General features: G+C 41.2%; 3 protein-coding genes across 4 annotated transcripts in view; all 3 read right to left on the bottom strand.

The window, feature by feature from the left end:
- Positions 1-16,724, bottom strand: part of LOC119492980 (actin, non-muscle 6.2-like) — an 840,607-nt gene that overhangs the window by 97,454 nt on the left and 726,429 nt on the right. The gene's annotated exons all lie outside the window — the stretch shown is intronic.
- LOC119492997 (L-rhamnose-binding lectin SML-like) overlaps positions 1-16,724 on the bottom strand; it is a 301,994-nt gene that overhangs the window by 192,201 nt on the left and 93,069 nt on the right. The gene's annotated exons all lie outside the window — the stretch shown is intronic.
- LOC119493204 overlaps positions 1-16,724 on the bottom strand; it is a 90,956-nt gene that overhangs the window by 37,793 nt on the left and 36,439 nt on the right. The window contains exons 7-11 of the mRNA XM_037778353.1: positions 7,981-8,040; positions 7,098-7,739; positions 6,943-7,005; positions 4,048-5,265; positions 2,265-3,923 (exon numbers count right to left, since the gene is read on the bottom strand). Coding sequence (XP_037634281.1) covers positions 2,265-3,923; positions 4,048-5,265; positions 6,943-7,005; positions 7,098-7,739; positions 7,981-8,040 — 3,642 coding nt within the window. The remainder of the gene's footprint in view (positions 1-2,264; positions 3,924-4,047; positions 5,266-6,942; positions 7,006-7,097; positions 7,740-7,980; positions 8,041-16,724) is intronic.

The raw sequence follows: 16,724 nt of genomic DNA, 5'->3' as shown, positions 1-16,724 counted from the left end.
GCATATTTCTTGGTTATGATTTGTAGTGAGGCAGACAGACAGACAGACAGACAGACAGACAGACAGACAGACAGGCAGACAGGCAGACAGACAGACAGACAGACAGACAGACAGACAGACAGACAGCATCTCATTAAAGACTGAACTCTCAAATGGAAAGCTGTAACCAGCAGTGTTCTGTGAGGCTCCAATCATCAGAGGTTGATGCTACAGCTCCACCTGCTGGACATGGAGGTTATCAGACAGAGCATGGCTCCCTGTGCACAAACAGAGCTGTAAGATCATTGCTTTCAAAGAGTTACACATATTGGTGACATGAGAGTGAAATGATCCTCTCGTCTCTCACAGGTTAATTTATTTTGATTGAATTGGACTGAGGATGATCAATGATCAATATTCAATTCTGACAGCTGATGTCAGCCTAGTGCGGTTAAATGATCACCGCCCTCATCACTGATAGACTGCATTCACAAATATCAATAAATATATTGGGAGGTGTTTTAGTTTGAGTTGAGTTCACTCACAAGATGATTAACCAGGAAGAAAAGAGTCAGAACATGATCAGACGTGTTTCTAAATATTTCATAAATCACAATGAAATGTTTTAAATATGAATATAAAATTGTATTTTATATAAAACTAACCTATTTTGATTGAGTGCTACAAATAATCCAAGCTTATAAAATGTTTTACAGGATTTTTATTTTTGAATTCAGCTCTAAACATATTTTAAATCATGTGAAATAAATGTGGACATTAAAATCTTTTTCAACATTTTTATTTCTTTGATGTGAAGTTTAAATCATATTTACACAGGATGTTTTCTTCTTATTCATTTCATACATGCTCTTCCTCATATCTGAGATATTTAGTCTGACTATCTTTAACCAGAATATCTGAAGAACTCAAATACATTTCTATGAAATCTTGATAGAGGAAGATTCACACAGGATCAAAATATTGTCAAAGTAAAGTTGTGGAGCATAACGTCTGTGTGCAGGTTGTTTCTCTTCTGTTTCTTTTTTACAGGAATACAACGAAAAACTCACAAATGACAAATGTTGCATGGAGACATCTGCCTAATTAAATACAACACAATCTGCAGCTGATAGTGTGCAGTGTGTCCATATAGGACATAATTATATTACAGTTTAGTTGGTCTAACCATGACATGTTTAAAATGATACAAGAATCAACATTAAATGTGGTGAACAAAATAAATAAGATTACAATATTTCAAACCTCCAACAGATATGACACTTGATGTTAGAGCTCCATCTGCTGGACAAAACAATACAAACATTATAACAGGAACCATCAACTGAAAGATGATCAATGTGATTATACAGGAGGTGGACAAACATATTTAAACTGTACAGAATAATGTGTTGCGGTTGTTAAGACTGTTGTATTTGTCCATGTGAAGCATTCCTGGATATTTTGAACATTGGCCAAGTATTCCAAGTATACTAGGTATACTCTGAATACTTTGACAGTATCCTCAGTAACAGTAGTATCCTGAGATCAAGGACATACAGAAATACATAGAGGTGAGTAAAGAAGTTTCAGATTCAGTCCACACTGAATTAAAGGGAAAACACTTTATTATTATTTTTTTATAATGGTAAGCAAAGAAAGAACAATTAAAAGATTCATCTGAATTATGACTTAAATTGATGTAGGCCTTATCAAGCTATAAAGCATCCATTCTTATTTGACATGTGACAAAAACATATATATGATATTCATGTTTGCTTAATATTTAATATTTGCTGTGATATTTGTGAGTTGGGTGTTGCACAGAAAACAGGTTGAATGACATCTTAACATTTCATTCCACTTACATTACCAACATCATGTTCTTTCTCATTTTCAAAAGAAAACAAAGATCATCTCTAAAGACCAAGCAGAATTTACAGCTGTTGAAATCTTTCTTTAAAGGGACAGTGTGTAACATCTGGCGGCATCTAGCAGTGAGGTTGCTAACTAATATTATTGGATTTTCACGTACATCCTCTCTCTCTGTCTCTCCCTCTCTCTCTCTCTCTCTCTCTCTCTCCCTCTCTCTGTCTCTCTCTCTCTCTCTCTCTCTCTCTCTCTCTCTCTCTCAAAACATCCTCTGGGAACCATGAATGTCTGTATTTCATGGCAATCCATCCAATAGTTGAGCCATTTCAGTCTGGATCAAAGTGGTGGACAGACTGATGACATCGCCATCTGTAAATACAAACTGCTGGCATGGCTAAATCATTAAATGCCTCATGAGATGGAACACTTACTGGGTTCGTCAACTTCATTCAGAAGTTTCTGAATCAACTTACATAATTGATTTTCATGTTTGTTCAGCAGGATTCTCTTTTCCTCCTCCTTTTCTACCTTCTCCATTTCCTCTTTGTGTGTTTTCAGCAACTCATTGATTTGATCAAGATTTGTGCTGTTTTTGGTCACACACTTCACAAGGTCAGATATTTCTCTCTGTTTTCTCTCTATCTCTTCAACATTGCTTTCTGCAAGTGCCTCTAAGATGTTATATGCCATGTCACCTGTGACTTTCATTTGTTTCTCATGCTCTTGCTTCTGAGCTGTGAAATCATTTTTGTGTTTCTCTTTAAAATCATTGAACTCTTCAGCCTTCTCTCTGGCGTCATCTTCATACTCCTTCTTCAGATTCTCAATTTTTTTCTTATGATTTTCCTCGATGTCTTTTTTCGCTTTTTCCTCTTGTTCCCTTCTGATTCGGTCCTCTTCCTTTCTTTTCTTTTCATATATTTCTCTTTCATGTTTGAATTCTTCTTCGAGCTTTCTTAATCTTGTTTGCTCCTCTTGTCGTCTCTGTTCATCTTCTTGATGTCGTTTGTGCCACATTTCTTTTTGTGTTTTCTCCAGGTTCTCTCGTTCTTTTCTCATCTGTTCTCTGCTCTCCTCCAACTTTCTGTCAATGGTTTCCTTTGATTCTGACTCCGATCTTATTTTTTGCTCCAAACTTTCAAGTTTTTGTTCCCACTTCTGTTGTTGATTTTCTTCTTGTTGTTTTCTCTTCCTGTCCTCTTTTTCTCTCATTTCCTGTTCTCTCTTTGTCTTCTCACGTTCCTTCTTTATGTTTTCCTCCTTTTCTTCAAGTTGTTTTTCTCTCTGTTTTCTCTCCTTTTCAGTTTCTGCTCTCTGTTCTTCTATTCTTCTTTTCATTTCTTGCATTTCTTCCTCGTGTTTTCTTCCAAGTTCCTCCCTCTCTCTCTCCATCTCTTCTTCCTTCTCCTTCAGGATCTTCTCCACTTCCTTCTTTATAGCTGCCTCGGCCTCTTGCAGCATCTCATTGGTGTAGCAGCTGCCTCCATTTGTCTTCACCATGTTGTCAATCTTGGTTATCAGTTCACTGACTTGTGTGCGGTTTTCTTTATCACGGTTATTGAACACATGGTATCTTCCTCCACAGTCAGCAACCAGCTTCTTAAAGGAATCATTACATTTCTTTTCAATGTACTCATCAATCGACTGCTCCTCATGCTCCAGTGTATCTCCTCTTGTGAAAAGAATGATGGTGAACTTTTCTGAATTCGTCCCAAAGCCTTCCTTGACGAGTTTTAATGTCTCCTTCTCCTCTGGTGTGAGTCTGCCAATGTTTAACACCAACAGGAAGACATGTGGTCCTGGAGCCAGAAGACTGATGCACTTTAACATCTCCTCTTGAACCTCTTCATGGGACAAAGTTGTGTCAAACAGACCAGGAGTGTCGACCACAACAACAGGACGACCGTTCACTTCAGTCTGTTCTTTCTGACAAAGTTTGGTGACTGATGTTTGGCTTGATTCGGCTACAAATGCCTTTCTTCCTAGAATGGTGTTTCCTGTAGAGCTCTTTCCACAGCCAGTCTTCCCTATCAGCACAATCCTGAGACACTCTGGGCTCTGTTTCTCATCATCACCTGTGAAATAAGAAGAGCTGGAGTTACTTAAAATATTCAGTTACTACAGTTTACTGTCGGCCCAAGACTGTGATGTAGAACATGGTTTAGGACAAAGAAAAACATTTAAATTCAAAATACTTACACGTAATCTCATTCTTCTTTTTCAGCCTCTCAAGTTCACCTTGTTGGATGTTGATGTGTTTCTCTTGTTGTAAGACCTTTTCCATTTGTGCACGAGCAAATGTTTCCGTTGTATAGCAGTATGGTTTATTTTTAGATTGACTATTGTTTTCCACATCTTTCAACAGCTCTGTGATCTGCTGCTGGTCCTTGATGTTGAGAACAACATATCTTCCTCCACAGCTCTGACAGAGCTCCTGGATCTCCTTGTTTTCCTTCAGGAAGTTAACAACATCTGGAGCTGTAGGATCTGACTCCACAGTGAACAGAATCATGGTGAAGTCATTGACTGGAGAGCTGAATGTGTTCTGGATGGTCTTTAACTCTCCCTTGTCTTCAACAGTGAGGGGATCCACAGGTAGGACCAGGATGAAGGCATGGACGCCCTCAGGATCACAGAGGGAGATACACCTGAATGATTCCTCCATCACTGCCTCCTGAGGTTTTCCATACAAGGCAGGAAGCTCCACTAGAGAAACCCGACGTCCACACACCTCTCCCTGATGTTTAACACACTCTGATGAGCTGGAGACTGGATGAAGCTCTGTCTGACCTAAAATGACCTTGGCTGCTGAAGACTTTCCTGCTCCTCTCCTCCCACACAGAACCAGGTTTACAGCTGGTTTCATGTGTCCAGACTTTGGTCTGATGATCTCTTCAGTGAAGGTGAGGAAGGTTCCTTTGTTTTCATGCACAATGTTTTCAATCCTCTCCATTAACACTCTGTGGTTCTCTTCAAACGAGCTGTAGTATCTTCCTCCACAGTCTTTAAGGAGATCATTAACAGCGACGCTCATTTCACCCCTATCACGTGTCACGATGACCATCGAGTGTTTAAAAGCATCTTGACCAAACAAACTCAGGATGGACTTCAGTGTTTGTCTGTTCTTCTCTGTGAAATCAGAAGGCTTCACTAACAGCAGCAGGACATTTGGTCCAGGATGACAAAGAGCCACACAGTTCTCCATCTCTCTTCTCATGGTCTCCTCAGACAGGCTGAACATGTCTGGAGTTTTCACTACTGTTACTGGGCTTCCTCTCCACTCTCCGTAGGTGGCCACACATTGCCTGGTTGGGGAAAATCTTGGGAATTTAAAACCTTTGTCCCCGATGATGAAGTTACCAAGTCTTGTCTGTTTGTCTTCACTTTTTCCCAGCTGCACAATCCTGAATCCAGGTGCTGTAATACAACAGAGAGAAAGATAAAATAACAGCACTATGAGGCTGAAATCAAGTACTAAGCTTACATGATGAGATCTCTTCAGTCATCTCCAGGCTTGGGCAATGTTCTTGTTCAATTCACAGTGTCAACATTTAGTTAAAATTCAGTGTATTATTCACAACTCTTCTCCCTGTGATTTAAGTTAAAATGTTTTCCCCCGGAGCATCGTGGGCCCTTTTATGTGGTCGGGCCTAGGGGCTTGAGCCTCGGTAAGCCTGTGCATTAAGACGGCGGTGCAGGGAGAGTGTGTATTTTCGGGACAATGGGTGTTTGTTTTCTGAATAACGGACCGTCTGTCTACTGGGCTTACGGTCCAGTGGTGCATTTTTCGGACTATTGGGTTGTCGGAACAATGGCATGGCACCCTTGTAAGCTAGTTTCAGTGTGCGGCTAGCCAAGCCAGTCGATCAGGAGAGAATCAGACTGACTGCTGAACCCAGACGCTATTTCAGAAAGAGGAGGTGGTGGCAGGCGGGGGCCAGGAGAACGCAAAAGGGTGGAAGTGAGTCAGGAGCGGCTGATGACTTTAGATCAGAGCAATAGCTGAAACAGCAAATGTCAATATGTAACTTAAATGTTTACATTAATAAAATAAGTTTAACCGACTAGTATTTCTGGTGCCGACTAGCAAGGGTAGCAACGTTTATTTGATTAGTCAACAAAAAACGCGCACATCACTAAAACTAACATGAAATTATTAAAGGGACTGTTTGTAACTTCTTACACGTGTAAATCATTGCTGGTCGGTGTCTCATGGTCGCTCGTGTGTGTCTCCGCTGTTCAGACTCAGACTCCAACACAAACTCCAGTGAAGCACCAAAACCTCTTGGTTGTATCTAGTGAAGCTGTTAAACAGTGTTGGCCGCGGTCGGAGGACGCGGGGGAGACCGTAGCTTTGGTCTCCAGGACCGGAGTCTCTGCTCCTCTGCTCCTCTGCTCCTCTGCTCCTCTGCCTGCCTTCACTCACACACCACGCTCCTTCTCTCTCTCTCTCTCCACCTCTCACGTGCATGCTGCTCACTCCACACTGCAGAAGAGTTAGTTTAGCTCTGAGAATATCTAGTGAATGTTCAGTGGACGTTTGTGCAGAAATAACTGCTGCAGCTCCTCCAGACCAACAGAGGTTTCCCGTGTCTTGTGAAGTGACGGGGCTCCGCAGACAGAAACGTTATCGTCTCCCACCAAAACTCCGGCGTCTCCCCCGTTCCCTCCGGCCGCGGTCGGGAGGCTGAGGCGGGAAAAGCCAACACTAGGATCAGCATTGATTCATGGAGAGACCTTGGTCTGGTCAGCTAACATTACTGCCAAGCAGCTGAAATATAGAGTGATATTGTGCTTTTAGCTGACGTGTGTCTCCTCACTGTGTTGAGCGATGCTCCTTCATGTCTATGTAGAGCGAGCACAAGCGCCAGCAACAGGACGCTGACTTTAGTTGACTTAACGGACACAGGTGAAGCTGTTAACAACACATTTAGGATTCTTACTAACACTCCCTTTAAAGATGAAATTGTTTTGATTTTATTTTGCTTTTCAATGGTGAATAATTGTGGGATGTGTTTGGGTTAATCTTGGAGAAAAGATGCCACCAAAAATCTATCTTCAAATACATGATTATCATGATGAATATTTACTTACCGTGAGTCACAGGGATTTTCACTGAGAGGTTGAGTTCGCTGACTTTTTTAACTAAATTCAGCCCTGTAAAAAGATGACATCAATTTGCAGCTTAAGATGAGAAGAGCTTGACGATCTGTGTGAACAGAGTGTGTCAGAAATGTTTCTGCACTTACCAGTAGCTTTAACATCTGCGAGAGAAGTGTGTGTTTCCTTTTGTTTTGGGATTTGGTGATCACCTGGTAAAGTAGACGTTGTGTCCTCAAATGCTTCATAGCTCACATGATCTCCGCTGTTCTCCTTTGCAGTTTGACCCAAACGTGTTAACAGCTCTGGAAGTTCGAGGTTCTTCCGCTTCAAGTATCTGTATCGACATTTTCTGATCATGTCTTTTAATGGAGGACGTTCCATGTATTTTTCCATTAAACCTGGACTCTCCTGTCTGGGTGTTGATATCAGAACCAGTAAATGATTAAACGATCGATCACTGAACTTTTCGAGGACTCTGCAGAGCTTCACTTTTTGTTCCTCAATGAAGTCTTCAGGTTGTAGAACCAGCAGGAACACATGAGGTCCAGGATCAGAGAGACTCGCACAGTCTTTAAGAAACTCTGTCAGTTTGTTTTCAGAGATGTCAGGAAGCAGCAGATCTGGAGTGTTGATGACAGCTATTTCTTTCTCCTTCAGCTGTCCTCTGACTCTCAGACAGCAGTCTGGTTCTTGCTCAGTGTTGAACTTATTCTCTCCCAGTATGAAGTTCCCCACTGAACTCCTCTCAGACCAGCTGTTCCCCAGCAGAACAACCCTCAGCTCAGACACTGAAATAAAACACTGAATTAGAAAAACCTACTCAGTGTGGACTTCATTTAAAATGAATACAATAAAACTGAATTTATAACCAATGAAGAAGTCACAGCTTTTTTAAGGTGGACTTGTGAATGTGTCAGCTGTTATCATCATGAAACTTGCACATTCACCAGTGACCCACACCTGCAAACACTGTCAGTCTAGATGTTAATATACAGAAGAATAATTGTGACTCAGTGCAGTTTAACTCACTGTTAGGTGACAGCCATTCGAAGCTGCTGCTCCGCTTCAGAGGTGGCAGATCATCTGACACTATAAGAATACAGAACATTGATTCATTCACATGTAATCTTTAATTAAAAGAGACACTGTTTCTGGAAGAACAAATTGCTGTTGATTAGTGTTTCAGTTTTACTTGTCCTAGTTAAAGCAGCAGTGGGTAGAAATGGAGCAAATATGGTTAAAAAAAGTTGTTTTTATAAAACGGTCTCTATATCGTGACAGTAGTATATGAGATCGGTAATCTGAAAAATATCATGTTCCTCTGTGTCCTCCGGTGCTCCTAACGGCATCTGCAAGATTTCACAGACCGGAGGAAAACAAGCAGTAAGAGCTGATCTGAGGTCTGCTGTCCAGCTGCTGTCTCTGAGAGCCGGCTGTCCATCACTCTGAACTCCGACCAAACGGTCAAACTAGGCAGCGCTGATCAGATATGAATCAATATTCTGTTCCTGTAATGCCTATTTCTCTCCTCAGATGTTCTCAGATTCATCTTGTAGTGTACGGTTTAGCTGTAAAATGAGAAAGTTTGTGACGCCGCCGCCATGATGAGATCAGGTTGAGATGGCCTGAAGGAACGCCAAGGTCCGGTCACACCGAAGCACAGCCAATAGGAACGCTCTCTCTGAAATGGCCTGTGATCGGCAGAGTCTCCCATCACGGAATAGATTTTGTAAAGCCTGAAAACAGAGCCATGAGGAGGAGCAGAAGTCTAGTTTTCTCTCAGAACACTTGAATTACAATATGCTGAAAGGTTATTATGGAATCTTTACCAAATGATGCCAAAAATATTCTGCCTACTGCAGCTTTAAGTTTGACTCACAGTCAGGCGGCAGTATTTCAAAGCTCTTGCTGGGCTTAAAGTGGAAGTTCAACTAAGTTAAGCTGGTTTACTAAAGGGAGTTCCATTCTAATGAACTATTATATAACAAACATGACCAATATGAGCATTTAAAAGAAAAAAGGAGTTTTGTTTCATCATTTGTAGCAAGAGCGCCGCCATGTTTCAGTACTCTAGTCTGTGACGTCACCAGGTTGGTTAGCTCGGCTGAGTTACACAGATACAACGGTAGAGACAGTGAAAGACGGAGACTGAGGAGACACAGGACAGAAGAAAACAAGAGGGGACACTATTGAATTGTTCCTGGATGTAAAGATGAGTTTTATAATGTTAAAACCAAGAACAAAACAGTCCATTTCATAAACTGATGCTGAAACGGAGATCAGTAACGTTACTGCAGCGCTGGCTAGAGGCACTGAAAGAGTCCTCCGACAGGCACTGAGTCCATCTGACTGTCTCTCCATCTCCTGTCCTCTCCTCTCTCTGATCACCTGTCTCTGTCGTTCCATCTCCCATCCTCTCCTCTCTCTGATCACCTGTCTCTGTCGTTCCATCTCCCGTCGTCTCCTCTCTCTGATCACCTGTCTCTGTCTCTCCATCTCCCGTCCTCTCCTCTCTCTGATCACTTGTCTCTGTCGTTCCATCTCCCGTCGTCTCCTCTCTCTGATCACCTGTCTCTGTCGTTCCATCTCCCGTCCTCTCCTCTCTCTGATCACTTGTATCTCCTCTGCTGTCTCATTCAGACCGTTCAAAGACAGGGTCGCTAAGAAAATCAACGCCGAAAGCACTACTTTATTCTGAAGACCACGTTATAGCGTTTGTTTTCTGAACTTGCCTCAACATTAGCATACCAAAACTCCCATCACAAAGTAAAACTTATCACAAAAGCAAACACTAGAGACAGGTGATCAGAGAGAGGAGAGGACAGGAGATGGAGAGACAGAGACAGGTGATCAGAGAGAGGAGAGGACGGGAGATGAAGAGACAGAGACAGGTGATCAGAGAGAGGAGAGGACAGGAGATGGAGAGACAGAGACAGGTGATCAGAGAGGGGAGAGGACGGGAGATGGGGAGACAGATCTCTGTTTCAGCGTCAGTTTATGAGATGGACTGTTTTGTTCTTGGTTTTAACATTATAAAACTCATCTTTACATCCAGGAACAATTCAATAGTGTCCCCTCTTTTGTTTTCTTCTGTCCTGTGTCTCCTCAGTCTCCGTCTTTCACTGTCTCTACCGTTGTATCTGTGTAACTCAGCCGAGCTAACCAACCTGGTGACGTCACAGACTAGAGTACTGAAACATGGCGGCGCTCTTGTCACCAAAGCTGCAGGACAGATGAAACAAAGCTCCTTTTTTCTTTTAAATGCTGACATTTGTCATATTTGTTATATAATAGTTCATTAAAGTGGAAATCCATTTAGTAAAGCAGCTTAACTTAGTTGAACGCTTCACTTCCACATAAAGGGGCTGATCTGTAACTGTAAGGATACAGAAATATACACATTAATCCATTCATTAATTAATTAATCATTTCTTCCTCGTGTAATCTGATGGACATGCTTGGGACACTAACAACGGCACCATTCAAATGTGCAATTATTGTGTGTTTTTGCATTAAGAACTGTGATTTACCACTTCTCCTCATCTATGTTTCCACCTTGATCATACTGATCTTAGGATACATTATTGGTCTGACATTTAGAGGCAGAAGCTTCAAGTTTGTGGCAAAACCATCTGGTTAAACTACTTGAGTGTTTTTTACTTTATTATTTATTTATATCATTTATATGTTCAATGCTTTTGATTTTTGACTCACAGTTAGGTCGGTTGAAGTCAGGGCTGCTTCTGTGCTTCGGTTTATTTAAATCATCATCATCTACAAAAAAACAGAAAAAGTCCAGTCAAGCCTAGATATATATAATCCCTCCTGTTCACTACATGACAACAGTGGTGGTCTTTACTCGAGGTCTGCTTCCCAACCTGAACCTGACAGGTCTGGACAAATTATCAGGCTAAAATCAGGGCCGCCGACAGCGGGAGGAAACTGGGTCAGTTGTCCTGGATGTAGATGAGGATATTAACTTGATTATTGCCCCTTTGAGCACAAACATTGACGCTCACAGTTATATGTGTACTGTAGCGTTCACTAGAGAATAAATATTACGAGCTACCTGGTGTCAAGAAATGTAACAGCACTAAAGGTTAAAACAAAACACAAACACAGGACAAAGTGACCACTATGGAAACTCTGGGAAATATGAGCCGTCACTACAGTATTTCAGTACGAAGCCTCGTTTTGATCCGCTCACGTTAAACGTTTGTGTGTTTTAATCTGGATCAATAAATAAAACTGAGAGAAAGATGGCCTCAGATGCATTAAAACACAAGAGAGGACCAAGAGAGTAAGAAAAGCATCCTGTGCTCCTCTCACATCTGACTTCTTCTACCTGTTTAGATTATTTTGTTCAGTGTTGTTGAAAACACAACGGACTAATGTTACACTATACAGCTGGCTGAGCAGGGACGACAACTGGTGAGAGAAACATCCACATTTAGTGTTTATTAACTCAAATTGTGTTTATGAAGAAATCAGTCATAATGTCAGATTAATCTGTTTAACTCCCTGTTCACTGTATCTCGACACCAGAGGTCTGTACTACGAAGCAGGATTTGGCGTTAGCGAGGTAACTTCAGGGTTAACCCTTCAGGGTTTTCACTTCTTACCGGGGTAGATCACCATGGTAACTGATGCTGAACAGCTGACCTGCTCCGGAGCAGGTTATGTTCCAGATAAGAGATCAACTCGTATAAAAGCACCGCCTACTGACCAATCAGAGCTCGGTGCGGGGATCGTGTGGTAATATTACACAAATAATAAGAAGTTACAGTCATAATCAGACTAAAGACAACACAGTTTAAACTGACAGATGCAGGACATGATTCAAACTCACTTCGTAGTACAGGCCTCTGTCTGTGATGATGTCGCATCCCCAGAAGGAGCAAGATGCACGGCGAGCTATATTGTATGTCATTTCCAGTAAATATCACAATATAAAACGTGTTTTCTGTTTAAGAGTAGGCTACAAACGTAGGAAGATAGCACGTACTAATAACCCATCTTTGAAGTGGTTACGTCTCCAGTCTGATCTGGAGCTCACAGCTGATCTGTACGGGGTTTATTACATGACGTAACAGAAGTGCATAGTTAACGTCTTCAGTGTGGACGGAGAGCCAGTTAGGACACGGTGTAACATGTGGACAGTGAGAGAAGACAGTGTGTTATCCACACTAATAAAGTCTGACTGGACTCACCAGGTGATGCAGTCGCCATGATGTCACTCTGCTGGAAACATCAGAGAATAATGCACCTTCTGTTATCCAGCTTCTCTTATTTACTGACACTCAGACAGCCATAGTTCACTAATGAATGAGTTTGGACAAACAATGAAGACTTACTTGTGTCAGTGTTGCTGTCTGCTGAAGTCAAAGAGCTCTGCGTCACCAACAGTCCTGTATAACATGTCAACATCATCACAATCATCAGACAAGAATAAAAACATCAACACACAGTTTATAGTTTAAGATGAAACCGTCATGGTGGACAGTTTGATTTCATTTGGTTGCTCTTGAATATATTCTATTATTAAGAGCAAAAGGGTATAAAAGGAACCACAACACACACAAGCACAAATATACAGTGTTGTAAAACCATTCTAAGATAAATATCATCATATAAAACATATTTAAACATTGATTCATTCCTTATCTGTGTTCTCTGTGCCCAAGAAATCACCTGTATCTTGTCTGAATGATTTTAGACCTGTAGCCTTAAAGGGACTATTTGTAACTTTGTAAGCGTATAAATGTAGCGAGTTGTCACACATGCGCGCTCGCATATGCGCGTTCGCTTGTAGCCGCTGTACCCTCCTCCTCTGCCTGCTCTCCTTCACTCAGACAGCTCAGCTCGCTCCACCTCTAGACGTGAACGCGCGCTCACTCCTCACTGCAGGAGAGTTAGTTTAGCTCTGAGAATATCTAGTGAATGTTCAGTGGACGTTTGTGCAGAAATAACTGCTGCAGCTCCTCCAGACCAACAGAGGTTTCCCGTGTCTTGTGAAGTGACGGAGCTCTACAGAGATTTACGTTGTCTTCTCGTTACCGACCGGGTGCCGGTGTCTCCTCTGCTCTCTCCGGCTGCGGGAGGAGAGAGCAGGGAGACACGCTGCAGAGCCCCGCTGCCTCAGCCTGCACTTAGGCAGGAAAAGCCAACACTAGGATCAGATCTAAATCATGTTCATGAAGAGGCCTTTGTCTGGTCAGCTAACATTACTGCCAAGCAGCTGAAATATAGAGTGATATTGTGGTTTTAGCTGACGTGTGTCGCCTCACTGTTTTGAGCGATGCTCGTTCAGGTATATTTAGAGCGAGCAAGCGCGAGCCCGACGCTGACTTTTGTTGATTTCACGGCCACAGGTTTCGCTGTTAAGAAGCATTTCTGAAAGTTACAAATAGTCCCTTTAACATCTGTGATAATGAAGTGTTTCGAGCAACTGGTTAAGGCATACATAAATAACAACATATCTGCCAATATTGACACATTACAGTTTGCATATGGGTCTAACAGAGCTGTGGATGATGATGTTTCACTGGCTTTATATACTCTGCTAAAACATCTGGAGGGAAAAAACACATATGTCAGAATGCTGTTTGTTGATTACAGCAGTGCTTTCAATACAATCGTACCATCTCTTCTAGTATCTAAGCTGACAGACCTCGGCCTCTGTAATTCCATCTGCAGGTGGATACAAGATTTTCTGACATGCCGACTCCAGACAGTAAGAGGAGGAAACAGATACTCATCTACCACAGTTCTGAATACCGGTGCTCCACAAGGTTGCTGTCTCAGTCCCTTACTGTATAGTCTGTACACATATGACTGTGTGGCTAAACATCATACAAACAAATTTTATTCTCAGGTATTGTCTTATTTATTGTAATATTTATCAACTGTACCATTTATAGATTTTAAGGGCTGAGAGAGAGCCATCAGGGTACACTGTACTTTTAAATGCATATGACAAATAAACTTGAAACTCTACTGACAAAACTATCAGTAGCTGCAAACCTTCGGTCATGCATACAAGTTATGTAGAACTACTTCGTTCCTCAAACCTGTTTTTTCACCCTCATGTTGGTGTGATCTACAGAGACACTTTAAAACAGATTCTTTTATAAGCATGGGAGATTTTAAAAACAGGATTAAGGCCTGTTTGAAAATGTAGCTACGTGTCCTGCTACTGAACAGGCTCATGGAACACGATCCAATGTCTACCGGTACAAACATTTACTGTAAACTGCCCCAACTAACATTTAATTTATTCTACTTTATTGTCATACAGACGTCAACAACATAAAGTAAATAGATTGTATTTAGGATAAAATATACCCTTATATAGTCTAGAAAACGGTAGATCTGTTCATTAGATTGTAAATTGCTGTGTGTGTGTGTGTGTGTGTGTGTGTGTGTGTGTGTGTGTGTGTGTACAACATATATTTATTATTTTTTACCCCAAGCAGCAGCTATAACCCTATAATTTATTATATGTTCAACTGTGCAGTACTGAAATTAACAGTACAATAATGTAGTGCAATAATCTGGTTTACTAACACTGCATTTATTTATACAGAACATTTAAACTAATATTCTTATTTTTCACTATTCTATATCAATATAATACAGACGCTCATAATGAATAAATAATATAAAGGTATTGTTCCAGTAGAGATGGTTCCTGTTCCTCTAAGCAGGACTCAGTCCACAGTAGAGATGGTTCCTGGTCCTCTAAGCAGGACTCAGTCCACAGTAGAGATGGTTCCTGGTCCTCTAAGCAGGACTCAGTCCACAGTAGAGATGGTTCCTGGTCCTCTAAGCAGGACTCAGTCCACAGTAGAGATGGTTCCTGGTCCTCTAAGCAGGACTCAGTCCACAGTAGAAATACAGACTGCAGCTGTTATTCATGTGCAGGTGTTTGTTCAACAGGTAACAGACTACAGAGAGAAACACTGCTGCTCTGATAACTCTGTTTCTTTATTAGTATTAGATCAGTTCAGACATAATCAGCTGATCCAGCTGTGATCCAGCTGTGATCAGCTGATCCAGCTGTGATCAGCTGATCCAGCTGTGATCAGCTGCTGTTGTCATCAGAAACGGACGTCGCTTCAGTTACACTGCGCATGCACGTGTTAAACCCAGAGACTACTGTCGGCCTGTGACTCAGCCTCCTTCCAAAGGCCTTGCTTCTGCTGAGGCTGAGCATCTAAAATGGAGTTACCTCAGATATTAACACACCGGAAACAGTCTGTATGGCGTCAAAACAGCCTCAGAAGTATTCACAAACAAATATAAAACACAATGCACATATAAATGTAGAGTGATCTGCATCTGTGCCTCTAATTTACAACTAGAATTTCATCATTCTGTAAATACATTGTCATAATTTGACTAAATCCTCCTCATTTACAGACTTAAAAACATTCACAGCCCTTATATTCATTTGTGATTTTGTTTTATAGTTTAAACTGATTGAATCGACGTCCTCTGATTCCTCTGATTCCTCTGATTCCAGTAAAAGAGTTTTCTTGCAGACTGTCGGACAGTATTTCTGATCGGATGTTACCGTGAGTCTGTAAATCATTAATCACCGTGACTGATCCTCGTTTACCGACAGACTTCACTTCTCTAGAGGACTTTGACTTGATCACCTCTATCGATCTGGTTTTAGTAGTTTAACGTTACTCACCAGCTGAAGCTTCTGCTGCGACATCAGAGCAGGACAAGAAACAACACGAAGTTAAAAGTGAAAGTAAAAAACAAGAACAAGGCGTGACTCCTGTTCATCAAAGAATGTGAGGAAAACAAAGTTTATTTATTCTTTAAAACTACATATTCTTTATTCCATTCTTGAACATTTTGATTTCTCTTAACATGTTTTAATTAAATTTAATATTATCTGTAATGTGTGTTAAATTATGACATTTTATTAATTATATTCCAGTGATATTTGAAACTTGTTTTCTTCCTCATATCCAAAATCATCACCATGACAACCTCTTCTCAGAATATCTACAGAAATAAATCCCATGAAATGTGAAGAATTATTTCATTTTATTACACATTAAACCTGATAACTTTATATCAGTGAAGTGTCTACAAATGCACGTTTGTTTCAGCTCCTCAGCCTGTTAAATAGTGATGCTTATTTCTTGGTTATGATTTGTAGTGAGGCAGACAGACAGACAGACAGACAGACAGGCAGACAGACAGACAGACAGACAGACAGACAGGCAGACAGACAGACAGACAGACAGACAGACAGACAGGCAGACAGACAGAGAGGCAGACAGACAGACAGACAGACAGACAGACAGACAGACAGACAGACAGCATCTCATTAAAGACTGAACTCTCAAATGGAAAGCTGTAACCAGCAGTGTTCTGTGAGGCTCCAATCATCAGAGGTTGATGCTACAGCGCCACCTGCTGGACATGGAGGTTATCAGACAGAGCATGGCTCCCTGTGCACAAACAGAGCTGTAAGATCATTGCTTTCAAAGAGTTACACATATTGGAGACATGAGAGTGAAATGATCCTCTCGTCTCTCACAGGTTAATTTCTTTTGATTGAATTGGACTGAGGATGATCAATGATCAATATTCAATTCTGACAGCTGATGTCAGCCTAGTGCGGTTAAATGATCACCGCCCTCATCACCGATAGACTGCATTCACAAATATCAATAAATATATTTGGAGGTGTTTTAGTTTGAGTTGAGTTCACTCACAAGATGATTAACCAGGAAGAAAAGAGTCAGAAC

This window comes from Sebastes umbrosus, chromosome 8, assembly GCF_015220745.1.
Source record: "Sebastes umbrosus isolate fSebUmb1 chromosome 8, fSebUmb1.pri, whole genome shotgun sequence".
Lineage (NCBI taxonomy): Eukaryota > Metazoa > Chordata > Actinopteri > Perciformes > Sebastidae > Sebastes > Sebastes umbrosus.
This window is presented reverse-complemented; position numbering and strand designations above follow the sequence as displayed.